Here is a 27,920-nt window from a genome sequence, read left to right on the forward strand (position 1 = left end):
CTTCATCGTTCAAAACGCCCTGTAGCCTGGCCAAGGATTCTTTTGGCAACCCCACATAAAGTGAGTTACCGTAGTCCAAGCGGGCAAGTATCAGGGCCGAAACCGCATTCCGTATAGTGGAGGAGGATAGCAGCGTTGACAGCTTCCGAAGTTGTCGTAGTAGCCCTACACAGGTTCCTACCACGGCTGCCACTTGTTGGGACATTGATAGCGTGACATCAATTTTTGTCCCAAGACTTTTTAGAATGGATGCAGGTGCAGGAGGCTGTCCCAATTCGCCGGGCCAGAACAACTCACTCCAAGGGTTTCCTGCCGTGGTGACCGCTAGCACCTCCGTTTTATCCGGATTTAGTTTCAGGGAGTTTGCCGACATCCAATTCACTGTGAATTTCAGAATTTCCTGCATGTTCGCCTGCAATGAAGGCGACTGATCTATCTGAATCAGAATTTGGGTGTCGTCGGCATAATTGGATACCCTACAATTCAGCTGATTTAGCGCGGCGATCAGAGGCTGAAGATAGACATTAAAGAGCAGTGGGGACAGCGCCGAACACTGTGGCACTCCACACGACAGAGTCCCAGGCTCAGATACCAGATCTATAAGTTGGACTCTTTGGGAGCGGTCTCTAAGGAAGGAGGCTAACCAAGCTCTGGCTGTGCCCTGGATCCCCAGAGCAGCAATACGCGACATAAGTTGACTATGATTTACCGTGTCAAACGCCGCGGAGAGATCCAACAGGATCAAAGCACACGGCGCCTTCCTATCCGCTCTCATTCTCATCTCATTCAGAATCGAGAGCATGACTAGTTCTGTACTGAAATGAGGCCTGAACTCTGCCTGATTGGGTTCAAGAAGATAGTTGGTCTCCAGGTAAGAAGAAAGAGACTGCAGCACATGCTGTTCAAGTATCTTAGCCAGGGAAAGGCAGCTGGGAAATAGGTCTGAAATTCTTCAGATCCTTACCATCCGCGCCTGGTTTCTTCAGCAGCGGGGTCACTCAGGCCTCCTTGAAATTTCTCGGGACCTGTCCGGTCTCTAAAGAATGGTTTGGGAGCGGGAGTACCCTATCCTTTATACTGGGTAGAGCCAATCTAAAGATTTTAGGGAGGCAGGGATCGGAGGGGGAGCCGGATTTCACCCTCCCTGCAAGCACTGTCAATTGTTGGTCTGTAAGGGCAGGAAAGAAAGAAAAGGTGGCATCCACCACAGGGCGATATGATATTTGCTCAATTATGCATGGGAAAGTAGGGGTATCCTGAATAGTCACCAACAGATCGCTGATCTTTCACAAAAAGTAGATTTGAAATTTTTGGCAGTCAGATTGCGTGAAAACCAGCTTATTTTCCCACTCTTTCCTCAGTTCATTTATAACCGTGCAAACCTCCTTCTGAGGGTTTGCTGCTTCGGTAATCCTAGTCTCATAGAAAACAGTTTTCCACAGTACAATAGCTTTTTTGTAGGCTGCAAATTTTGCAGTATAGGCTGCGTGTGTAGTAAAGTCATAAGTTTTTCGCCACACTCTTTCATATTGGCGGAGGGATTGGCTATGCTGTCGCAGTACCTCGTTGTACCAGGGCGCCGCCTTGTTCTTATCGGCCATTCTCATCTTGTTAATGATCTCATCGAGTGATGCGTAATACACCCACAATCACCTTGCATAATGTCCTAGAGGCTGTGAGAGACCCAAAATCGCCCCTCAAACAAAAATGATATTTAAATTTGTTGTAACCTTGTTTATAGCCAACTTCCAGAAAAGATCGGAGAGGGTGGATGCAGCGAGCCATAAAAAATATCTGGAAACACAAGGCCACTCAAGAAGCATGTGAAGATCTTGACAAATAAAGGTCACATTCTTGTCTGTAGAGTTAAAGATGTGCAGGTAGAAGGCAGACCATCATCCAGGGGTTTAGTGAGAGGCTTCCTAATTTTTTTTTGCCCGATTGCATCTTTCTGAGGAATGGCTTCTCCACCTGGTTCCCAAGAAAATATGAGAGACAGAGGCTGATGCGTGCCATATACTTCGATGGTAATCCATTTGATGATAGGCGGCTATACAAAACAGTGTGGAATATAAACTGAAACTGGCCAATTTAAAACTGTTAGCACACCCAAGGTCACATGAGCAGGAAACAAAAGCTACTTTACACTATCAAGTTGGAAAAGATCTCTGAAAGTTAAACATACAGCAAAATAATACTGAAGTGAATGCATCAGATTAACGCAGTTACTGTACTATTAGTCAACAGTTTTTAAACTTACCAGTAAAAAGGAAAAAAATTAAGACCATTATCAATGTGTATCCAAAATATAAAAAAGTGCTTGCCATTCCAGCTATTTGGAGCTTGGAGAAGAAGTAATGAACTGCATAGATAAAAAGATAGACCGACGTAAAGCTGCTGGTCAGGAACGACCTCCACCACCAATGGTAATCCTGCACAAACAGAAACAAGTACAATTGATAATGTACATGTAAAACAACTTGACTTCAACCTCAAACTTTAGGAAGGTTTATTTTTGCATATGTAAATGATGCAGTAACAAACTGGTTCTGAGTTAAACGTAGAGAGCTTTGACTGTACTTCTGTTATATAACATTCCCCATCTGCTTCTTCCAGATGACTCCAGACCGGGGGTTAGGGGTGCAGCCAAGTTGTTTGCCAATGTTATAAACAAAGGGTAGACCCAAAACAATCACTGGGACCTGGGTATCGAACAGTAAAATAATGAGCGGTACCAGTGAAGTACATGTTCTTATGAAGAACAATTAAAACAAAGTCACACTGGTGCTTGAGAAAGGAATTGGTTGAATGTTATTTGATCACATTGAACAATGATAATCGCTGATCAATCAATATGTAGTTCCAAATACTTTGCACAAGTGCCCCACGACAGTGGGAGAAAGGAAAAGGAAGGAAAAGTGCATCAAGTGAGGGTCATAAGGGTGAAAGAAAAAGATGGTGAAATCGTCATCATTACGAAATTATTTACAATAAACAGTGGCAAAAATTGTTTAACATTGCCATAACAAAGAATCACAGTTACAAATCATTGTTGGTAATTGTTGGTATAGAAAGACAACACAGTCGACGTTTCGACGCCAAATGGGAGTAGGCTGTTAGATTCCTTACAGTGGGGTCTTCCTCAGGACTAAAGAATAGGAGACTGACTATCGAGCGAGATTGGAGAAACCCTGAATCGCAGCAAGTGAACCTCCATGTCCATGCAAATCAGTTGATATGATTTTCTCGAGCAACTCTAAACTTAGAAGGTGACAAATCTCCGCTCTCCACCCAGGCGAGCCTGCGGCCCCCTTTCCTTCTTCTCACACCTAGAGCCAAGGGTGTTTCATGGAGTCCCTATTCTCTAGTCCTGAGGAAGACCCAGCCGTAAGGAATCTAACAGCCTACTCACATTTGGGGTCAAAACTTCAACTGTGTGGTTAACGGGCTGATATTGCAGCCCCCTTTTCGTTCTTCTCACACCTAGAGCCAAGGGTGTTTCATGGAGTCCCTATTCTCTAGTCCTGAGGAAGACCCAGCCATAAGGAATCTAACAGCCTACTCCCATTTGGGGTCAAAACATCAACTGTGTGGTTAACGGGCTGAAATTGCAGCTATGCTGCAAAACTGCCCTGTAAGAAAAACGCCCTCCCCCCTGGCCCAAGCCCCCCCCCCCCCCCACCTCACCCAAAACCGGCCCCCCACCCTGGCAGCCCACCAGGAAAACACTCGGTGCCCGCTACGGCCAGTCAAGCCCTAGCCGTAACAGGTCATATAGTAGCAAATATGTTCATCATGGTTTACTACGAAAAATCCAGTGAACAGAGGGTTTCATGCAACACACAGTTTAACAAATGTGCAAAAGTATGATGGCTATACTAAGGTTTATATATAAAATCACAAACAACTCAAGAACTACTCCTGTAGCAATAAGAGACAATGCATTCTATCATTGCTTCTGTAATTCATCTATAAATCTCTGGCATGCGATGAATACAGAATATGGAAACAAATAATATATGCCTGCAATGCTCCTTTTTATGCGAACAATAATTTAAGCTGAACTGGATCAGTAAACAAAGGTATGCATTACAACAGAACAATTGAGCGCTGAGTGTAGTGGCCGTATCCTTGTGTCGGAAGTGTGTGTGTCTACCTCTGTTTTTAAACTGCACTTTGACTCCTTATAAATTCAATTACCTCCTGGAACCAAGGAACCAAGTCTCTACGCCGCACGCCTCCCGCTCCGACCCCGTTTCACCGCAGCTGAGGGCTGCTTGAGTGGAGGGCGGATCGCCCGCCAACTAAGCTCTTCCAATCAAGCCCTCGCCGCAGTCCCGCGCATCCGAAAATCCACCATAGGAGGAAGGTCCTTCTCCTTCTTGGCAGCCAAGACCTGGAACTCACTTCCCACTTGCCTCCGCCTTACTCAAAACTACACCTCCTCCAGAAAAAAACTTAAAACCTGGCTATTCGACAAATAATGAACCCCTTCCCAAGCGCCTTGAGAACCTCCGGATGAGTAGTGCGCTATATAAATGCCCGAACTTGAACTTGAACTTGGGGAGAGAGCGAGGCATGCCCCCCCCCATGTCTACCTCTGTTTTTAAACTGCACTTTGTGGGGCGTGGCCAAGATGGCGGACTGAGAGGACACTCTTGCCGTGAGCTCCCGAGCCCCTGGAAACCCTGCGCCTTTTTCCACCGCTGATCTCCCCCGGATCGAGCGGAAATCGCACCCAGTGCACCCCGTGGGGGTGTGGAGCAGTCCATAGCCCTTAATCTCCTTGCTGCGGCGGCGGAGCCGCTTGAGAACCCACCTGCAGCGGAAGCCGCCCGAAGAGCCGCCGAGGGTCCGGAGACCCCTCGATCACAGGCCCCCGGGTACCCAGCGAGGAAGGCTGAGAGCACGGAGTGGACAAGCGGCTTGCGGGTGCTCCGACGCAACAACCCCGTAGTGGCCTGGAAACGACCTTCCCCGGCGGAGCGGAGTCGCATTAGCGGAGAGTGGAGAGGCGGAGCCGACAGGAAGCGGCTACGCAAGCCCGGGGATCAGGTAGGCCGCGAGGCCTGCGCCACATGGCCCAGCCCTGAGCCCCGCCCTTCGCCACTGCCGAGTGATCCCAGCCCCTCAAGCACGCACGGTTGCCTCCGCAGCCCATGGGACCTAACCCTTCTCCGGTCCCAACGGCGGAACGACTTGCCCGACCGGCCTCCGGCCACGTGGTAATCGAATGGCCCTGCGATCCCCGAGGGCGGGCCTGGACGGAATCGCGGATGTGGTGTGCTGAGACGATCATTGGGGGGACTGTCCAGGAGTGCTCTCTTGATGCCGGCAGACCTCGACCTACAACCCAGTCGGAGAGGAGCGGCACATATATAGCCCAGGCGACGAGACTGCGCCACACCAGCGCTGGTTCCTCAGGCCGTAGCGGACGGCCATCTTGGGCGAGAGCGGAACGCTCGCATCGGCCTCTTGGAGCGGCCCTCGCTCGAGGCAATTGGAGGCGCCTCGCCGGGATTAGGTCTGCATCGGCACTTTAGAGCCCGAAGACTCCGCTTGCGGTGCGGATTGCCACCTCCTGCCGCTCTGCTGCCCGGGCCCGTGATCCCTCCTCGCCATAGCACGTGAACTTTGGTGATTCTCCCCACCCACGATGTCGAATGCCAGAGGGTCGAAGAAGGGTGACCGGACCTTGCCGGACATGCTGGGCAGGGGCGCCCCGAGGCAAGACAGGAACCAGCCGGGCCCGAGCCCACCGACCAGCTCTCGGGGTGCAGAAGGCGGGGAACCCCCGGTAACCAGATCTTTTCTGGAGTCACTGTTCAGCTCTTTGAGGGAGGACTTTCAAGCCTTGAAACAGGAGGTGGCCGGGGAGGTCCGAGAGGTTCGGAGAGAGGTGGACTCCCTAGGAGAACGAGTGAACACAGTGGAGGCGGCTGGCCACTCCAGAGATGAGGAAATCACGCACTTGCAACAGGAGGTCCTGAGGCTAAGAGACCAGCAGATAGACCTACAGGCCCATGCCGAGGACCTTGAAAACAGGTCTAGACTTAATAACATACGGGTCCGAGGCGTTCCATCCAGCGAGGAAGGTGAGGACGCGGCCGCCTACTTAGGGGCCCTGTTTCGTGATATTCTGGGAGAATCTGAGGACTTCCCGATCCGAATCGACAGGGCTCATAGAGTTGGTCGCCCCCACAGGGCCTCAGCGAATCCTCCGGACATTTTGGCCTTCCTGCCGGATTTCCCCCTGAAGGAGCGGATTCTTCGTGAGGCCCGACGACAACAGCCTTTACGTTTCAGGGATCGCCCAGTGGCTCTCTATCAGGACCTGTCCGCAATAACGCTGCAGAAACGGAAGGCCTTTAAAATTGCTACAGACTTTTTGAGGGAACATGACACACAGTACTCGTGGGGGCATCCCTTTCGCCTCATCTTCCGCTGGAACGGGGCTCTGCACCAGCTCCGTTCCCTCCAGGATGTTTGCGGAGTGCTGGGAATCACTGCAATGGACATGGACACTCCAGCGCCTCGCCGCCGGCGCACGCGAGATGGCTGGCGACTAGTCGGGGAGCGACGATCCCCACCACCCACGAGACCCGATTCTCCTACAATCCGAGCGGAAATGTCCAACGCCATACAGGAGGCTTCCAGGACTACGACGAATGGTGATGTGGCCTTGACGGCCTGAACATGCTCCGGGGGAGACTGCAGTAGCTTATCTTCATCGCAGGTGCAGGGGTTCCGGGGGTGGGGGGGTGGCGGGGGCACTGGAGGTGGTGGCTGGACGTCCACTTGAAAAATTTTCCACGGCCTTGTCCGTCGAGGACCAGACTGGGACAATGAAGTATTCTGCATGGTTGGGGGTGAGGGGGGTGGGCGAGGGAGTTGAATGGGTGAGTTTGGGGTTTGGGGCGTTCACAGGGAGGCGGGGGAGAGAGGGGGGTGTTGAGTTCCAGGGAGGGGGTCCTCGCAGTTGGGGGGTTTGGGGCCTGGGGACCGTACTGTGCTATGATGTCGTTTACTATCACTGTGTGCTGTGGCCGCGATCTGATGCCTTGAGTTTAGTTTGGCGGACCGTGCCCGCCCTGATGAGCGACGCTGGTATTCCCCTCACTAATGGCCCTTAAGATTGTTACCCTGAATGTGAAGGGGCTGAATAATCCGGTTAAACGGAGAGCTGTATTGTCCCTCCTGGAAGACTCACAGGCAGACATCTGTCTTCTTCAGGAGACTCACCTTCTGGCGAAAGACTGTCACAGGCTGCGGACCCCAAAGTTCCGCACGCAGCTCTTCTCTTCCTGCGCTTCCAAAACAGCAGGTGTAGCCCTCATGATACCCAGGAGGTTCAAGGGGGAGGTAATTCAAAAGGTAGCGGAACAAAAGGGGACGCTTCTGGCGTATAGAGTCAGGGTTGGGGGTCTGGTGTTTACTGTGGGCTCCATATATAGCCCCAACGATCATCAGGATCAGTTTCTACACAGGGCACTGGAAGACGTGACATCCACTCCTGACAGACACATCGTGATTGGGGGGGACTTGAATGTGGTATTTGATGCGTCCCTCGACAGGTCGGTGCAAAGGCGCCTACAATCGGGAGAGCTCTCGGGCTCGGTTCGTTCCCGTCTGGAGGATCTTGATATGCACGACATGTGGCGCCGCCTCCACCCCACGACTCGCGCCTACTCATACTATTCTCATGCCCACAAATCCTATGCGAGATTGGACCATCTCCTGGTGACAGGCCCGATGTACGAGCTGGCCTCGGCCGCCGACATAGGGGTCCTGTCTCTCTCAGATCATGCCCCGGTGGAGGGCACTTTCCAGCTACCTCCGGTGTTTTCCTCGCGAGGGGTCTGGCGTCTCAGGGACACTTTGCTACACAAACAATCCGTGGTGAAACATATCCACGAGTCCATAGAGGAGTATAAGCGTAATATTGACAATGACGACACCACCCGCGCGACGCAATGGGCCGCATTAAAGGCAGTGCTCCGCGGCGAGTTTATTGCCATCTCCTCGGCGGAAAATAAAGACCGTCAGCTTAAAAAGGACGAACTTACACGCCAGGTGAGAGAGCTGGAACAGGTGCATCAACGGACGGGAGCCCCTCGAGTCTGGAGGCAACTTAAGGCTGCCAATAAGCTCCTGTCCGCGCTCGATATGGACAGAGCGGAGTACGCTGTACTTCGCCTGAAACACAAATACAACAATGGCGGCGACAGGTGTGGCCGGCTTCTTGCGCATAAACTCTGTGTACAACACCAGCAGCACCGGGTGAAAGAACTGACGGTCCCCACTGGGGGGACAGTCACGGAGGATGACCAGATTGCGGACGTTTTCCGTGGTTACTACGCTGATCTCTACGCAGGAGTCCCCCCCTCAGCGCGTGCCGAGACTGACTATTTGGAATCGGTGTCGCTTCCGTCTCTCACGCCGGACCAGGCCCAGTATCTTGAGCGAGAGATCCGGATTGAGGAGGTGGTTACGGCCATCTCCCGACTCAAACACGGTAAAGCCCCGGGGCCCGACGGTTTTATCCCTCTCTTTTACAAGACCTTTTGCCAGGACCTTGCACCTCTGTTGACGCGCCTGTTTAATTCATTCTCTGAACTGGGCGCTATCCCTCCGGAGTTCCTTCAAGCGACGGTGTCGGTGATCCCTAAACCGGGCAAGGACCGTATTGAATGCGGGTCCTACCGCCCGATCTCACTTTTGAATTCGGACCTGAAGCTCTACACCAGTATTCTCGCAGCACGTCTGGCACTCCACCTCCCGGGTATGGTCGACCCGGACCAGGCGGAGTTTGTCCCGGGCCGGCAGACTGTCGATAATACCAAGAGGGGGACCCACATACTGGAGAAGGCCTCCCGGATACCCGGAGGATGCATGCTCCTTTCCATCGACGCAGAGAAGGCGTTCGATAGAGTGCATTGGCCTTACCTGGAGAAGGTATTGTGTAAATTTGGCATAGGGGAGAGGTTTAGGCACCTGGTATTCAACTGCTACCGATCCCATCCGCGGTGGTTAGGGTGAACGGTTGCAGCTCCCGGCACTTTGCGATAGAGAGGGGCACCAGGCAGGGGTGCCCGCTATCGCCACTGCTTTTCGCTCTTTATATGAAGCCGTTTGCACAAAGAGTTCGCCAGAACCCCAATGTCACAGGCGTTCGCATGGGGGAGTTCCACCACACCCTTAGTCTTTATGCGGACGACGTGATATTGACGCTCGACGACCCCAGGAGGTCGTTGCCCGCTTGTATTGAGGAGCTGGAAACCTTCGCGACTGTCGCAGATTTCAAAGTAAACCTTGGGAAATCGGCGGCCCTCGACATCTCGCTGTCCGGCGCCACCAGGGCTGAATTACAGAGGCTTTTTCCGCTGAGCTGGTCTAGGGACCAAGTGCCCTATCTGGGGATCCTCCTAGCACCCTCTCTTCCTGCTATGGTCACGGCCAACTACACAGCCTTAAGTAAGAAGATCAAGGAGGAACTGGCCCGTTGGGACAAGGGCACGTTGTCATTGCTGGGCAGGGTGGCCGCGGTGAAAATTACCCTCCTACCGCAAGTCCTGTATCTCTTTCGGGCCCTCCCGTTGCAACCCCCCAAGGGATGGCTTGGACAGACCCAGTCTGACATAGCACGCTTTATATGGCAGGGTCGCAAACCTAGGCTCAAGAGGGCCATAGCTACGCTAGCGCCTGAGTCCGGTGGTCTCGGTATACCGGATTTGCACAAGTATTTCTAAGCCGCCCAACTGCGCTACCTAGTAGAGTGGAGCCGGTGGGAATCAGATAAACATTGGTTGTTTCAGGACCAGGCGGTGGCGGGCAGGACGCTGCAGGAAGTGCCCTTCCTGCGGAGGGCCCACCGCCCCCCCAACCTCTATGCGCCCTTCGTCACGCGGGTCCCGCTTCGAATCTGGGACTCTGTGTCCACCAAACACGACCTTACCACCTTTCCTTCTCCCTTCACACCAATAATCGGAAACCCGGACTTTAGCCCTGGTATGGAACCGGGAGCCTTTGAGCTCTGGCGGGCAGCCCGCTGCTCCGCCCTATTCCATATGTATGGCCCGGAGGGTGCCGTCTCCTTCCAGGATCTTCGGCGGGACTTCGGTCTGCCCGAGACGGAGCGCATGAGATACATGCAGGCGCGTCACTGGGCGATCCAGCCGCAGGTGCGAGCCTCGGCGGATCGGAAACTCACGGCATATGAGCGTTGGCTAGTGACACGCTCCTCGGACGCCAAGCTCATCTCTGACCTTTACAAACTGTTGCAACCTCCTCCTTTTCACATCTACAATCCCGGGAGAGAACGTTGGGAGCGGGAGCTGGGACGATCGCTGAGCCACACTGACTGGGACCACATTTCCTACCGGGCACGACACTCTGCTTACCACACTGGGCTTACTGAGACTTTCACAAAAATGTCCACTTACTGGTATCGTACCCCCGAGAAATTGCACAAAATGAACCATTCAATACCCAAGACCTGCTGGCGAGACTGCGGACAGACTGGCACACTCACTCATATACTATGGGAATGCCCCCTACTGACTCCCTACTGGGAGGAGGTGCTGCGTGAGATTGACCAATGCTTTGAGATTGAATTACCCCGCTTTCCTGCCTATGTCCTGCTTGGTTTGCCAAACGGTTTGATATACCCCCTAAGATCTAAGAAGGGTAGGCAGATAGCGATGGCCCTGGGATCGGCAATTCAGAATATACTCTTTCACTGGCGCACTACCACGACTCCTACTGTGGTTGGTTGGCTACATAGATTGTGGCATGTCTTAGGCATGGAGAAGATGTCCCTGGTGGTAGCGGGGGAGGTGGACACGTTTGAGGAGCTGTGGTTGCCATTTCACACACTGTTACGGTCAGAATTCAAAGAAATTACTTGCCCTAGATATCTCAGATTGCTGCGGCTGACGCCTCCGCCGGCCCCGCCAGTCTGAGATGCCCCGGTAGTTAGCTAGAGGGAGGCACGGATGACTATGCTGCCATGGTGAAATGAAGGAAGTTTAAGAGCACAGTACAGGGGGTGGGGGGGGGGGGAATTGGGGGGGTTGGGGGAGGGCTGTTGGTCGGGGGGGGGGGGGGTTGTTTTTCTTTCTCTTTTTGGTTTATCCCCGCCCACAGGTGCACTAACCATGTGACTGGAACAGGATGTGCCCATCGCACTGCATGAACGGATTTCATGTCTATGCCGCACTGTATGGACTATTTTGAGGGAAGCACCTGTGGTACTTGTTTGTAATGTTGTCCTTTTCTCTTAATGCTGCAATAAAATACTTTAAACCTAAACTGCACTTTGCACTTTGACTCTTTTTAAATTCAATTACCTCCTGGAACGAAGGAACCAAGACTCTACGCCTCACGCCTCCCGCTTCGACCACGTTCCACCGCAGCTGAGGGCTGTTTGAGTGGAGGGCAGACCGTGGAGAGAGCGCGACATGCCCCCCTGACGCTGCCCCCTTCATAAGGTCCATAGCCTCGCGCCGCGCTGCAGAACAATTGAGCGCTGAGTGTGGTGGCCGTATCCTTGTGTCGGACGTGTGTGTGTCTACCTCTGTTTGTAAACTGCACTTTGCACTTTGACTCCTTATAAATTCAATTACCTCCTGGAACCAAGGAACCCAGTCTCTACGCTGCACGCCTCCCGCTCCGACCCTGTTCCACTGCAGCTGAGGGCTGTTTGAGTGGAGAGCGGACCGGGGAGAGAGCGAGACATGCCCCCCTGACCCCTCCCCCCAGGGGCATTTATTCTATCGATGCCAAGACCGCGCAGCGGGCGCGCCAAAGGCATGCCCGTCTGCGCCCGTCCGCGGCCGATTGGGGCCAGGGGCCATAAACCCTACATCTTGTGCACCAGCAAGAATGGCCTATAGCTCATATATGCTCCACAAACTAAGAGGCAAAGCCCCCAAGTACTGTGACCATTCTTGGCATCCGGCAGTCCCTCAAACTTCCTGCCCATTGTGTGGCTTTCAGTTTAAGCGAGCATCTACTAACAATACGTCCACAAACAAATACAAGGTGTTCCTTTTAAACTGTAGATCCCTCGTAAAACACTCCCTAGAAATTCATCTACTTATTCAGGATCTCGATCCAGATATAGTTTTCCTGACCGAAACATGGCTCACCGACGAATCCGAACCAGACCTTGTCCAGGCCATTCTCCAGGGGTGCCAAATAGCCCGTGAAGACCGCAAAACGAGAAAGGGGGGGGATTAGCCATTATCTTCAGGGACACGTTCCAGTGCCGTAGCTCCTACTACCCTATTCCGGATTGTGAAAGCCTATCATTTGCTATAGATTTCTCCCCCACCAACACGTTTTCGGGAATCCTCTTATATCGTCCACCTGGAACCTTAGCAGACTTCGTCACTAATCTGCTCTCCATAGTTGCCAGCCTAGCAACCACGCCAGCTAATTTTACTCTTCTTGGAGACCTCAATATCCACTTTGACAACATCTCCAATCCCACTGCTCTCCACTTGCTTGCCTGTTTAGCGGCCTTACAACTTACTCAGCTAGTAACCAATACAACCCATATAAAAGGCCATCTTCTCGACCCCATTTTTAGCAACTGCCCAGAATTGGAAGTACGCATTCCTTCCCCCATTCCATGGTCTGACCACCATCTAATTTCCTTCGCCTGAATTGCTCCTAATTCACATTTGTTGTAACAAACTAATATTTCACTACATAGGAATTGGACCAAGCTCCCTTTGGACGACTGGCAGACTAATTTGGATAACACCAGACCCCATAACAACCCAGACCCTACCTCAGCAAATGAGGGATTTAATAGTTGGATCCCCAAATCCTTAGATTCTGTACTTCCCTTGAATCACATGGAATCCAAGCGTAACTCTAAGACCGCCCCCCCCTGGTACTCTCCCGAACTGCACGAACTAAAAAGCAAATGCAAACGTCTGGAAAGGAAATGGAGACTGGACTTTTCCCGCGCCAGTAAAACCAACTATAGAGATATGCTCAGGACCTACAAAAGGGAGATTAAATCTGCTCAATCAGTCTTCTTTGCAGAAAAAATCAACACAGCAGCCTCCAAACCGAAATAAATCTATCGGATTGCAAAGACCCTCTTAGACTGGATTTCGGAAATGCTCTTTACTTAGGAGCACCCCAGTCCACCCTGGACACGCTCCAGATCGCACAGAACTGCGCAGTCCGCACATTACTTCAAATTCCCCGTCGTACCTCGGTTAAGACCGGACTAAGGAGCTTCCCTTGGCTGGCAGAAAGAAGAAGAATTGAGTTCAAGACTCTCTATCACACATCGAGCTTACTGGAAAATGGGACCGCCAAATAATCATTCCCTGATCACTGCATACATCCCCGCAAGACATCTCAGATCATCAACATTCCTGGTTACAGTCAGTAGGATCAAGGAAGTCCGATGTGGAGGCCGAGCCTTTTCATACAACGCATCAAGGCTCTGGAACTCCCTTCCCCTTTACCTGTGTGCACAACCCAACTTACTATCCTTCCGTAAGCATTTAAAGACTCTGCTCTTTTCATACCCTGATTAGCCTTCTCCCCTACACCCTGCTCTCACAATTCTGTAGCGCTATAACCCCTCAGGGTAGCTATCGCGCTCTACAAATCCTCTTTCCATTCCATTCCTTTTCATTACATTCCATTAATAAGAAGCTCATTATCATGGTATGCTTATCAAAGGGAGTGAGGAGGGATGTGACCTAGCTGTGCAAAACGGCTGGTGTGACTTCTTGTACCAGCCCATCCGCTGCGACCTGGGTCAGAAGAGTCAGGCCCCAGCGGGACTCAAACTCTGCACCACCTGTTTCAGAGAACGCTTGCAGACCGTCTAAGCACACAAGATGGCTCAAGATGGAGGCCATGCAGTGATCCTGGACTGCACAGAGCACAAAAATCCTCGAGTGAAACAAGTGATGGCAGAGGGATTGAGACCGGTGCACCAGCCTCAGAGCCCTTAACAGAGTTTCTACGCGAGACAGGGCTGAACAGAGGAGTATCCCACTCCACCTCTAAATCAGGTGGGGGAGGCAGTATCAATATCTGATCCGTGTGTGCCGCCAATGGCGGGCAGGTGAGCAAAGGGGACCTTTGGACAGTGGGGGACCCTGGACTACTCAAAATGTAGGGGTCTAGAGGTTCAGAGACCTTCACAACCCCTGAAGGGTAGAGAGGTCCTCCTGATTGAGGATGAAGGGTTACACCCTCCCTGTGAAATACTATAAACCAAAGAGTATCCCTTCTGGAGTTCCAGCATCTCCACAAGGAGATAAAGGAGGAATCTATAATGCACCACACCTAGGCACCTTTCTAACTGGAGTGGGGGAAGGGAACAAAAGCCTTTTTTTTAATACAACCCTAATCCACTAATAATAGCATGCTTCATCTCTCGGATCACCGTGACTCCTAAAGGTCAGGGTGGGCTCGCCCATATTCCAGGGAGCACTTATGAAAATAGTTGGATGGGGGCATAACTTTAAAGATAAAATTCCTCACCCAATCCCAAGGTATCCCTTTATTAGTAGCGTGAGTGGGAAGAATGCAAATAAACATTATGTAGGTTGTTAGGATGCAATGGTCCTATGATCTTAAACGACCAACATGTTTCAGCCCTATCTTCATGGACTAAAAAGGTCCTGGGCTTTCGCCAGGGTGGGTTCGTAAATACGTCCCTCCCCCAGTGATATGCTTTAAATGTTGTTCTTTTGTGTATGGCATTCAAAATACTCAAAGCATGCACATAACATGTAATACTTGCCATTCAGAGATACTTGAGACCACAAGCTGGGGAGCTCAGCCAAGTAGGTGTCGGGATGGTTTGGAACCCTTTAAGAAAGTCTAACTTTAGGGCCGCCCACTTCAGCCCCTTGGAGACATTATTCTCCAGCCTTTTGGGTATGTCCCTGAGTGGCAAGTATTACATGCATCTGACGGTGTTTGTATCCAACACTCGGACACTGAGGCAGAAGGACGAGTTACTTACCTTCAGTAACGATGTATCTGGTAGAGACATAGACGAACCGCAGATTCCTTAACTTAGAATATCCCCAGGCGTCAGACTGGATCCGGAAAACTTTCCGCAGCAGCTCCCCTGAGTGCCAGGAGGCAGCGCCGCCAGACTCCGCCCTGATGTCGTCCATGGATAGGAGGTCAGCGGAGCCATATATGACCCTTCCGGCGCGCTGACGTCAGTTTTCGTCGGAGAAACATGCTGCATCAGAACGCAATGCCACCACCACAAACTGTAAGAATATGGGTACAGTGTGTAAAAATGATAAAAAAATTGGAAAGAAATTGACAGGTGAGGCAGAGCAGCGCTCTGGAAGTAACGAGCGAAGGCTAAGTCAACGATAAGGGAGACAAGCATGTGGAAAAAACAGCCTGGCAGAGGACAGAAGTAAAACCGTGAAGGAGAACAAGTCTGGAACACAAGATTTAAGGACAGCTCACCACAAGACGTCACCAGACAGACGTTGCAACACCAATAAAAGACCTATAAATGTTTAGAGCCAATAGATCTGAAGCAAAAGGGCGCAGGGACGGCCAAAGACACAAGGTAATGGAGAGGTGGGGGTGGAAGGGGGGGGGGGGGGGGGGGGCGACAGTGGGGAAAAATATGAATAGATGTCACACTGTACAATCCAGGCAGAGGACCGGAAGGAACATGATCTATTAATACACTAATACACTGCCTAATCTTGAGAATGGGTGGAATGGAACAGAGAAACAGAACGAAGCAGTCTGTGTTGGAGAGAAGGTAGAATGTCACCCCCCAAAAGGGCAGGCCACTCCAAGAGAGGCGAGCATAGAAAGCCCCAACCTGAAAAGGTTCTCGCAGAACGGGGAGGACGGGCGGGCATTAAGGAATCTGCTGCTAGACTATGTCTCTACCAGAAACATGCTTACCAAAGGTAAGTAACTCGTCCATCTGAAAGAGACATCTAGCCGCAGATTTCTTAACTTAGAATAGATACCAAAGCGATACCCATGGAGGAGGCGGGTCTGCGATGGAACCCCACCAAGTTCCAAGAGAACCTAGTCGTCCAGAAGGTGACTAAAACAGCACCGTCAACCAGGGGACGAACCATAGTGAGGATAGTAATGTTAGCGCAGTTAACCACCAGACCATGAAGCTCTAAAGAGAGCGATAAACAATGGGAGGCAAAGGCACCAGAAGCTGTCAAGAACAGCGCGAAAAAACTCTGTTGTGTATACAGGGTTTGTAAAAGGAAAACACAGAGCCAGAAGGCCTGAGGCGAAGTGAAAGTCCATAACTTGGGAAAAGAAGATGAACCATGGAAAAAAGCACTTTGGAACCTATGCCTGCAAGGTAGGTGGAGCAGCAGTTGCAAGAGGCTGGCCCTTACTCAGCAAACGTCAGCATGTAGAAGAACCCATACACTAGACATGCTGGGGTAAAATGGAGGATACGAGTTCGCAGAAGAGGAACTGAACCAAAGGCTTGAGAGAGTCGCTGAAAGCAGCTCGCCGACTGCAGCAAAGCCTCGAGAGATGGCAACTGTTATGACAGAGGCATCACACACCGGCCCAATGTGTACAACAGCGAAAAAGAACCCTGTTGAAACCTGTACAAACAAGACACAAGCGACAGTATTGGCAGGATAACGGCCAGAAGGAGGCACGACTATACACAGCAGAGAACAGCTGCTAAACCACTGCATTGGAGGACAAACCCAGAAAGGAAAGCACGTCCAAATCTGTATCAATAAAAAAATAATAATACGCAGGCAGCAGAGCAACAAATAGGGTGTTAGTTCGGAAAAAACTTGCGACAACAAGGTGTTGTGCCAGGCCTGCTGGACAGATGCGAAAGATACTTACCTTCAGTAACAATATATCTGTAAGAAACATTAGTAGTGATAGATTCCTTACCTTAGAATTACCCCCAGGCATCAGACTGGATCCGGAAAGTTGCCGTCTGCAGAACCCCTGTGCGTCAGTAGGCGTTGTCGTGCACCGTTGGCGCCGTGATGATGTCGTCGGAGCTACTTAGACGCACCCATGCGCGCGGACGTCAGTTCTGTACACGTTTTTTTTAATAAAATATTTATTTATAGTCATTTATCATAGTACAATGCATGACATTAGTAAATCTGTATAAATTTGTGGTAATAATCACGAAATCAAGTATACATTTCCCCAGACAAGCTCCCCTTTCCAACGTCCTCCTCCATCCCTGCCCTCCAACAGTTCCCCTCTAGTGTCTCTAAAAAGTGAACATCCGTGAGGTGAAAAAGGTTCGACCAAGACAGTCGTAGTTGAGTCCAGAACACATATTTCAAAAGCACATTTCTCCACCGAGCAATTACCCCGAAAACAGGAGGAATACGTTACTACAGTCAGCTAGGAAACTCCTCACCCTCCCCCCATGTATCCTCGCATCTCCTCAAAACTTCAAACCCCTCCGTTCACCCCGCAGTCACACATCTCAATCATCCACAGATTCTGCCTCTGCGCCAGTGGCGGTAGCGTCATCTCCCACTTGCTGACTCGAAAGTTAAGCTATCAAGGGGCCCAAATATTCCTTGGCCGGGACTTAATCGGTAATTATTCTACATAGGCGTGCAAATATTCCTGACAAGTGGACATGTCCTGTATCCAGACCTTAAATTTAGGCGCTCTACCCATGCCCCATCTACATGCTACCTGTCGTCGAGCTAGGAGTATGCCCATAGTTAAGAATTTGCAATGTGGTGTTTTTATATCAGCAACCAGGCCCAGTAGGGCCCTGGTGGGATGTGGCACAATAGGGGTCCCCAGCATCTCGGTTAGTCACGAGAAAACCTCCTTCCAGTACTCAGCAAATTGGGGGCAATTCCATGCCTGGTGTATGAAAACTGCTGGTCCCTGTCCGCACCGAGAGCACCTATCGTAATCCTGGAGAAGGAGCCTATGCAGCTGCGCCGGCGTGTGGTACAATCTATGCAAAAATCTAAAATGCAGCAGTCGTAGCCTACTACTACCAGATGTCAGCCCAGTCTGCCGACAGGCCATCTCCCATTGATCGTCAGTGAGCTGTTCGTCTAGGTCTCCATCCCACTCGCGTCTGGCCCTCACTTGGGAACTCGGGGGTACAGCGCATACTTGTGCATGCAGTATAGAAGTGACATGTGCCGGGGCATCCGTCTGGAGCATCAGGTGGAGGGAGGTAAAAGTTTTTGGCTCCTTCGGGAAGTCCGGAGTTTTGGCTCCTTCGTGGCGCCGGTATGGCAGCACAGGTGTGTCCAGCTTCAGCTGCTCTTGTTTACCCCCCCCCCCCCCCAAATTAAACAGACCAGTTGTGTTTTCAACGTGTTTAAACAGTGAGCTCCTGGATGATAAGGGATGTTTATGAATAAATATAAAAATGTGGGTACTATAACCATTTTAATTAGGGATATCCTCCCGGCCGTCGAGAGGGGTAGCTTGAGCCAACTCATGAAGTTATCCGTCACTTTATTCATAGCCCGCCCGTAATTCGTCCTCATCAAGGCTTCCTTATACCTGGTGATGTAAATATCCAAGTATTTAAAGTCAGCCTCCTCCCACGTCAGTGGGTAGTCCAGGGAGTGCGGGCGTGTGGTCAGTGAGGGGGAAAACTGCAGACTTACCCCAGTTTATTTGTACCCCGGCATTTGCCCCAAATTTAGTGATATCCCTCAAAACCGGATTGGGGTTATCCTGAGGCTTGTGTATATACAAAGTAATGCCGTTGGCATACAGGGACACTAACACTTGCCGGGAGGGGTATGTAAGCCCTCTAGGATTGTGGTGCTGCTGCAAATTAGCCGCCAGGGGTTCAACAGCTATAGCAAACAGGACGGGAGACAGGGGGCATCCCTGCCTCGTCCCCCTAATGATAGGGAAGGTTTCCGAACGGGACCCGTTAAGAAGAACCCTGGCGCATGGCGCCGTGTAGAGTAGTTTGATCCAGCATAAGAAAGGTTCCGGCATCCCCATGTGTGCCAGCGTCCCCATCACATAGTACCATTCTACGGAATTGAACGCTTTGGTGGCGTCCAGGAAGACAGCCAATCTATATCCTGAAGCACCGCCAGGAGGGTCCGGAGGTTATGAGCTGTGGCCCGGTTAGGCGCAAACCCTGCCTAGTCAGGCAGTACCAATCTTTCCAGGAGAAGGTTTAATCTTGTGACGTGTCGCCAATGATCTGTGGGCCCTTTCGAGGACCATATGCGCAGAGAAGGAGTCGTTTCCGAACAGGTCAAACCAATAGTCGTTCCAGAAAGTCTTCCATCCTCCCCGCGTTGGTAGTTTCGGCCAGGCCTAGCATTCGGACGTTCTTTCTCCTGGAGCGGGCTTCCAACTCCTCGTTCTTCTCAGCAATGACCTTTAGGAGTTTGTCTATTTGTAGCATGTGTTGCTTGCTCGACCCCGCACCATCCTCCAAGTCTGACACCCTTTGTTCCGCCTCCTTGAGCCGTTCTTCGCCGTTATCCAACTTTGCCACGACATTCTCCAGCTTGTTGTTCATGGAGTCAATTTTAGAGTCAATGGAGGTTAGGCTCTGCTGCATCCCCACCAGCAAAGTCTTCCACCCCTCCTCCCTGGTCTCAGGAGGGTCATCATCTCCGTGTTCCTCAGCAGCGGAACTGGGTGTTTTGCGGGTGTCAAATGCTAGCTTCGACTGTCTGGGTTCCGTCTTTCCCATGTCGCTCTGGTATCTGCAGCCTGAGTCTGCCTGGTGTTAAGCAGGCAGTTGCTATGTTTGCTGTTAGGTACCTTACAGGCAGTCTTCACACGTGTGGCCTCTTCAGCTTCCCCATAGTTCCACCCGGTAGCCCCAACAGTCAAATGCAGACCTAGTCACTGGGGTCCGCTACAGGCATCCCCCTTGTCCGGGCCACAGGGCGTTTTGCAAGGTCTCAGGGTCCGTGGCAACCTATATCAATGTTCACCTCCACTTGCCTTTCCACTCACAAAATGGCATCCGATGGACCGATGCGCCTACTCGGGCGGTACCTTTTGCAGTGTTCTGGTCCCGAGGTGGTCGGGGGAGGGGCCGCAGGAAGGAGCGTCGTGTGGGCTAGCGTCAATGGGGCCAGCACAACCTCACCTCAGCAGCAGTTTAGCCCGTGTGTGCCTGCTTCGGCGGTCGGTCGAGCACTCTGATTTAAAATGGCGGCTTCGCTTCTCAACACAATCGTTCCTCCTCGCAGTCTTTCCCGCCTCCTCCCCGTCTCTCCCAGGGACCCGCCACTACTTCAGGTCACTCGCCGTCTCCCGCCTCCGACTCCTCTCACCGTCTCTTCAGCCAGGTCTCAATTGTCTCCGCCAGCCTCCAGTCAATTTTACCGTGCTCAGGGGGAGAGGGTCTCACATGTCAGCAAATGTTATCAGAATGCAGCCTGTGGCCCATTTTCGTATGTCCGCTCAGCAGGGGAGGCGTCCCCCGGGGGGCTCCTGTGAGAAGTTGGCCTGATATATGATGCTCACTAGTTCTAGTGATCACCTTGTATCAGTCCAAACAACCCTTATGGGGATTGGTTGTAAGTCAACCTTTTAGACCAGCTATCCTAATGGTAGCATGGACAAAGCAGTCTTAGGCTAAACTCTTTTTGGCATGTGAAGCCAGCTGTTTTACCACATATAACCCCTTGAATACCAAATGAAAGGACACCACACAGGTTGGTATGAAAATAAACAAGATATTTATTGCTAACAAAACACCTCTGAAATCTTTATGAGATTAAGTTCAAGTATCTTTATTTAGATATAAAACAATATCTTTAAAAGTTTTTCCCAAATCACATTATGTACAGTTTTGTGAGAAAAAAGATTTAAAAGAGAAACCCATACAGACATAAATAGTATAAAAAGAAATAAGAGTTTAAACTGTTTTATAAAAGGTGACCTGGCGTGTCACAAGCATCTCCCATCGTATTCAATTGTAAAGTCAAACCGTGCAACAGGGTTTCAATTGGACTTATTACCCCCCTGGTCGGTGGAGATTATGTTACGGAACATTGATCAGTCTAAATAGTCAGTGGCAATGCCATGGCGGTTTTCTTGGTGTTAAGGCAGCGATACGCTCGTTGAACAAATTTGGCAAATTTTATATTTAAAACAGTATTGTTCGTGCACAGAGCGGCAATGATGGCATGCCTGCAGGTCCGAACCCCCAACCTGTTCCATTCTGACCTAAGCATGCACCTGCGTTGGGAATTAAAGGTAGGGCAGATACAGACCACGTGCATAATTGATTCTATCGCTAACCCACACCCATCTTTATGAGATTAGAGGGCTAAGCACATGACAAGACTCTTAGGAAAAATACGATAAGTTGCACAAATTACAATGGTGCCCTAGGGGCACGACAAACCATATACTAAGTAAATGGTATAAGGAAATCGATAGAGGAAATGAAGATGTCCAGAAACTGTAGGATCGCTGGGACTACACTACCCTGACCTTAGGTAAGGAGCAGGAGGCCCACGGGACGCGTGTGCAGAGTGTGAACTCACACGTGAGATGCGGGACAAAGTCAATGGACACTACAAATTACGAAAAGGTAAGTAAAAGACAGTTCCGACTGGTTAGGACTAAAACGACAGGATACCTGGACACTAGGAGAGTCAATCTACCCTTGAGCACCGAAATGCTCTCGTTACCTCACCCACGGGCTGCGGGTGCAGAGGTGTGAAAGTGTGTCGGGTTTCCGCGTCGAAGTCTATGAAGCCTTGAAGAAAGATGCTGCAGGCGACCAGGAGGAAGATGTCCGGAGCGATCCAGGGGTGGATCGAGGAAGATGGAGACCTGAAAGCAGAGGGGACTAGCCAGTGACCGGAGTGGAACCAGGAAGGAACCAGATGCTGTTGTCGCGATCAGGTGAAGAGTGGACGCTTGACTCTGCAGCCACGTGGACCAGGAGGTGTTTTCGACGACCAGGATGGAGGCACGAGCTGTCCCACGCAGACTCTCGCTGTCGGCGGTGTCCGGATTCAGAGTCAACAGGCCTTGGCAAAGGCAACCCACGCGGTGAGTGGAGATGGCGTCTGCTGCGGACCAGGAGGGTCCGGGGTGCCTCTCCTTTACAGGGAAGCAAGGGCCAGTCTAGAGCAACCAGACCAGCGATGTAGATTTCGTTTATGTGGGTTTATGTTTAGAAACCCGCCCGGCTCGACGGAAGCTTTACACCGGAGTGGCCATTGCAGTCCGGCGCCCCCCAGTGCCCCCTTCTGTACATGACTTTCCCTGCCAGGAACGCAGAGCCATGCAAGATACTGACCACTGGTGTGAGAAGTTGGCCTGATATGTAGTGCTCACTATTCTAGTGATCACTGTGTATCATTCCAAACGACCCTTATTGATGATTGGTTGTAAGTCAACCGTTAGACCAGCTATCCTAGTAGCATGGGCAAGTGCAGTCTTTAGGCTAAACTCTAGAGGGCGTGTTAAGCCAGCTGTTATACCATCACATATACCCCTTGAATACCAAGTGAAAGGACACCACACAAGTTGTTATGAAAATAAAGTATATTTATTTAGAACACAACAGCCCTGGACTCTTTATGAGGACAGGGCGCTAAGCACAATACAAAGCTCTTAAGAAAATACGCAAAGTCGCACAATTTACACAAATGCCCGAGGGGCACGGAAAATATATACTACAAAAGTGGAATGCGAAATTACTAGCAGGTACGTACTACTCTAATAGGCTTTAGGATCGCTAGGACCTGACTACTGAACCTTCAGATTACTAGCAGGAGGCCTAGGGAGATCGGGTGCAGAGTGTGCCCTCTCACGCGGGATGCGGGACAAAGTCTATGGATGCTAGATTTCGTAAAGTTAGTGTTATCGGACGAATCCGACTAGGTAGAGCTGAAACGAAAAAGGATCTGAACCCTTGGATAGCAAAGCTATGCTGGAGCACCGAAATGCTGAGTTTACCTAGCCCAGGGGCTGCGGATGCATAGGTCTGGAAAGACGTCGGGAATCCTTGTTGCAGTCTATGGAGCTTGAAAGAAGAAGTTGCTGGCAGGCGACCAGTGAAGAGATTCGGATGGATCCAAGCCTGGATCGAAGATGGAAGACACCTGTAAGCAGAGGGGACCAAGTTCTGAATCACTAGCCAGTGATTAGATGGGCACCAGGATGGCACCGGCTGAAGTCACCTCAACCAGGTGAGTGGGCGACGCTGGGCTCTGCAGTCTCACGGACCAGGAGACGTTGTCGGCGACCAGGATGGAGGTGCGAGCTGTCCCACGATGGTATCTGCTGTCGACGTCGCTGGACCCAGGATTGGGGCAACAAGTCTTTGCAAATGCAAGCCCACACGGTGGACTTAAAATGGCGTCTGGAGTGGACCAGGAGGGTCCGGGGTGCTCCTCTTTTGGAGGGGAGCTAGGGCCAGTCTAGAGCAACCAGACCAGCGGTGTTGATGTCGTCGTTCGTCGTCGGGAAGGCCACAAGCCAGCAGGCTAGTAGCCAGACAACGCGGTGAGCAGCAAAGAGCAGAAGGGCCCCACGCAGATCTCGTGGAGGCTGGGAGGCTGAACTTCGGTGCTGGAGCTGCTCAGGGTTGGGGCTTCTCACACCCCAAAGCACTCACTCGAGGATCCCTCGGCGGTCGTGCAGTCTTGAAGATGGCCGGTCCCTCGAGGTCTCGTCGCACCCACAGATCTCAGCTGAGCTGACGATGTGGGTAGAGGTCAGAGGTGCCAGGAAAGCCGGGTCTCGTCGTGCTGGTCAGTCGGTTTCCAGAGGAAGGACGTGCAGCAAACCGCAGTGTTCTTGGATGGTGCCTGCGGGTGCAGGGTGACTACTCCTTAGCCACTAGGGAGAAATCTTGAGTCGAGAGTTCCTTTCGTAGAAAGTAGTTTCAGGATTCAAAGATGATCTAATTTGGAAGGGGGCCCGCTCCTATCTTTATACTAGGAAAAGGGGCTGGCACTCTCCCATGCCGGACTTTCCCCAGCTCAGGGGCTGGTGTGCCCCTGGAACTGGTTCTAGCCGGCAGATGCATAGTGAGCACCGGGGTGCCACTTGCAGTTACCTTCCTCTAAAGCCCTGCCTACCCAGGATACACAAAACCCTGTCTGGGATGGTGCTAGCACCGCCCCTGACAGGAAACCCTTTGTCCAAGCCTCCCTCGCTGGAAGGACTCCCAGCAGCAGGAGGTCAGACTTGTGTCTGTGGTGGCAGCATCCATTTTGTGATGCTGAGGCTTGAGTTAACTTTAACCGGGATTCACAGTTACATTCATACATACATACAGTTTCTTCTTTTTAAGAATTTTTGTATTTTTCACATAAGTGCCTTAGAGCGTGCATACCCCCGGAGTGCCATTTAGTGTGGTCCTGACTAATGCTGCGCGATCCCGCTTTTTTGACAGCAGAAACATGTTGACCAGTTGTTGTAATTAAGGACACAGGTCACCTAATACAGTACCATTGGTTGTCCGATATTCACGTTTTTAACCCTAATACGGGTTGGGCTGCATTAAATATTTTGTTTGGGCTTCAAACCTGTATTTTTTAATTTTGCACTCACTCTCTTTGCACACACATTTGAGTTGAATCACTAGTGCACTCACCACCAAACCCGCTCCGCTGTAACTCAGGCGTTGTAGCACGCTGGGGCGACATTCGGTCACCCCAGCGGGGACCCGATGATGAAGCATGTCACCAACTAGTGGTGAGTGAGGGTCCTTCTAAACAAAAGGATGTTTGCCTTACCCTGTTGGACATAGTCATCCCTGGCCCCAGGGTGGACGCCTCCTGACTATTAGGATCAGGCATGCTAAATATACCGAATTACCTGAGCAAGGTTGGGGTCCAGGAATAAACTGTCACTGCCACTGTCACGTTTTCATTTTGTTTTTGGGTTTATGGTTTTTTAAGTTACACTTATACACTCCTTTGTTGTTTTCGATATAACCTCAGGGGCACAGGAGTGTTGACTCGAGCCCTACCTCTCCCGTTGATACATTAATAAGCCATTGATAGTGCCCAGAGCAAAGCCCTTCTGGGCATAAGAAGGAAGAAAACGAAGGACCTCTGAAAGAGGGGCAGGAAGAGGATCCACAGCCTTTGCTGTGCACCATGCCACAAACTTATTTCACCTACAGGCGCATATCGTTTTTGTGGAGGGCCGCCTGGCTGCCAAGGTAACATTACAGACTTCAGGAGGCAAGTCGAAAGACGTCAACTGCCGCTGCTCAATCTCCACGCAAGGAGGTGGAGGCTGGATAGGTTCGGGTGGAGGACCGTCCCCTGCTGCTGCGACAGAAGATCCTCCCGAAGAGGTAGACGGATCGGAGTATCGATGCTCATACTGAGTAGGTTGGGAGACATACTCTTCGAGCCCAATCCGGAGCCACAAGAATAATTTGGGCCCGGTCGCGCCTGATCTTCAGCACTCTGGGCAGAAGTGGTATAGGCGGAAAGGCGTACAACAGACCTGAACTCTACTCACCACGAAAAGATCGCCGAGTGAGTGTCGCCTTGGAAATTCCAACGGGCAGAACTGAAGACATTGCATGTTCTTTTCAGTGACGAGCAGATCTAACCAAGGCTCTCCTCACTGCTGAAAGAGACCTTGCGCCATGGCCGAATTCAGACGCCATTCGTGATCTAACATGCTCCGACGGCTGAGTTTGTCCGCCCTAGCGTTCAGAGAACCTGCCAGGTGTTGAACCACCAGGGGCATGCCCTGATGTTCCAGCCAAGCCCAGAGATGCATAGCCTCTTGGCATAGGGTCCACGACCCCACCACGCCCTGTTTGTTGCAGAACCACATGGCGGTGGTGTTGTCCGTGAACACCTGCACTACACTTCCCCGGAGAGAGGGAAGGAATGCCTTCAGTGCCAGTCGGATTTCCCGAAGCTCCAGAAGGTTGATGTGGAGCTTGGACTCCGCCGGAGACCAGAGGCCTCTGATCTCCGCCTCCCCATGTGGCCGCCCCATCCCAGAACGGACACGTCCGTCACAACTGTATGTTCCGGTTGGGGAAGGGAAAGGGATCTGCCATTGACCCAATCATGATTTGTGAGCCACCACTGCAATTGCCGTGCAGTGCCCTCTGAGATCTGGACATGATCGGACAGGTTGCTCTGATGTTGTGCCCACTGGAACTTCAGGTCCCACTGGAACTTCAGGTCTCAATGCAGAGCCCGCATATGCCATCTGGCATGATCCGCAAGCAGGATGCAGGAGGCCATCAAGCCCAGCAGCGAAAGGGTCACCCTGACCGAAATCCGGGACAGAGGCTGAAAGATCGGAATCATAGCCTAAATGTCCCAAACTCGCTGTTCGGGAGGATAAACCCGAAACCGAGCAGAGTCCAGAACCGCTCTGATGAAAAGGAGATTCTGCAATTGAATCAGATGCGACTTCGGCACGTTGAAGGAGAACCCCAGCAAATGCAGGTCTGCCATCGTCTGGAGGTGGGAGACAACTGACTGGGGCGAGCCCGCCTTCAACAACCAGTCGTCGAGATAGGGGGAAGACTGAAATCCCTGATATGCACAGATGAGCTGCGACCACTGCCATCACTTTCTTGAACACCCGAGGGGCGCTGGTAAGGCCATAGGGGAGCAAGGTGAACTGAAAATACTCGTGGCCTACCGTGAATTGCAGGTAGCACCTGTGGGCAGGTAAGATGGGGATATGCAAATAGGCGTCCTGCAAATCCAACACCACCATCCAGTCTTGCGGGTCTAGGGCAGACAAGACCTGAGCCAGCGTGAGCGTCTTGAACTTCTTCCGGAGGAAGCGATTGACGTTCTGAAGGTCTAAGATAGGACGCAGGCCCTTGTCCTTCTTTGGAACCAGAAAGTAGTGAGAATAACAACCACAACCTACTTCTGGCATCGGAACGCACTCAATGGCCCCTTGCCCAAGAGGGCCACAACTTCATGCTGGAGAAGCGCCAAGTGATCCTCCAACATGTGGTGGTACTGAGGTGGCATGGCTGGAGGGGTTGCCTCGAAGGGGAGGGAGTAGTCCCTTCAGACAATTTGCAGCACCCACTTATCCGAAGTGATGTTGCGCCAGTGGTGGAGATGATGGCGTATTCATCCACCCACTGGCGTCTGATAGGCCTGAAAGGTCGGACTAGGAAGGCCTCTAAGTGGATGCTGCGGGGTGGAAGTGGACTGGCCCGCCCGCTGGCCCCCTCAACCTCCTAGACGCTTTTGGAACACTGTAGGGCACCCCTTCCGTGGCCACGGAAGGAGCAAAAAGCAGAAGGCGGAGGAGGCGGAGCAGCCGACGGGCACAAGGGCTTGGCCGCTGCCCGGGAGTCTTTGAAGCGCTTCAACGCACTGTCTGCCTTGTTGCTAAAAAGGCGAATGTCATCCAAGGGCATGTCCATCAAGGTGTTCTGGATATCCCCTGAGAAGCCAGTTGTCCTCAACCAGACGTGGTGCCGAAGCGCCATCGTGGAAATCGACCTGCCCAATGAGTCTGAGGTATCCAGCCCACAACATATGGTGAACTTTTCTGCATCTCTCCAGGCCGCAATCGCTTGGGAGAGATCTGTCTGGCCCTCCTCCAGGCAGTTGGGCAGCACTTGCGCAACCGGGTCCCACAGAGAGTGGTTATGTCAGCCCAAGAGGCATGTGGTGTTCATGGACCGCAGCCCTAAGCTGGCAGATGAAAACAGTTTCTTCCCAGTTTCTTGGATTCCCAATCCGGAGGTGCGGTAGGGAACACGCTTTAGGAAGCTGAGGCTTGGACCACCAAGCTCTCTGGGGTGGGATGTTAGGTGAGGAATAGGGGGTTGCCTGGAGCCGGGCGATGGCGTCGGGCCACGTTCCTATCCACAGGAGCCCCTGTGTTGGGCCTGGACCAGGTGCCCAAAAGAACGTCAGTCAGTGCTTCATTAAATGGCAGCAGGGGCTTCAAAGAGGTAGCCGCCGGTTGGAGCACTT

At 51.6% G+C, this 27,920-nt stretch overlaps 1 protein-coding gene across 1 annotated transcript in view; it reads right to left on the reverse strand.

Moving 5' to 3' along the window:
- Nucleotides 1-27,920, reverse strand: part of LOC147718680 (transmembrane 9 superfamily member 2-like) — a 1,534,671-nt gene that overhangs the window by 121,397 nt on the left and 1,385,354 nt on the right. The window contains exon 16 of the mRNA XM_086918630.1: nucleotides 2,261-2,432. Within this exon, the coding sequence (XP_086774756.1) occupies nucleotides 2,261-2,432 (172 nt within the window). The remainder of the gene's footprint in view (nucleotides 1-2,260; nucleotides 2,433-27,920) is intronic.

Source organism: Lissotriton vulgaris, chromosome 4_1 (genome assembly GCF_964263255.1).
Source record: "Lissotriton vulgaris chromosome 4_1, aLisVul1.2, whole genome shotgun sequence".
Taxonomy (NCBI): Eukaryota; Metazoa; Chordata; class Amphibia; order Caudata; family Salamandridae; genus Lissotriton; species Lissotriton vulgaris.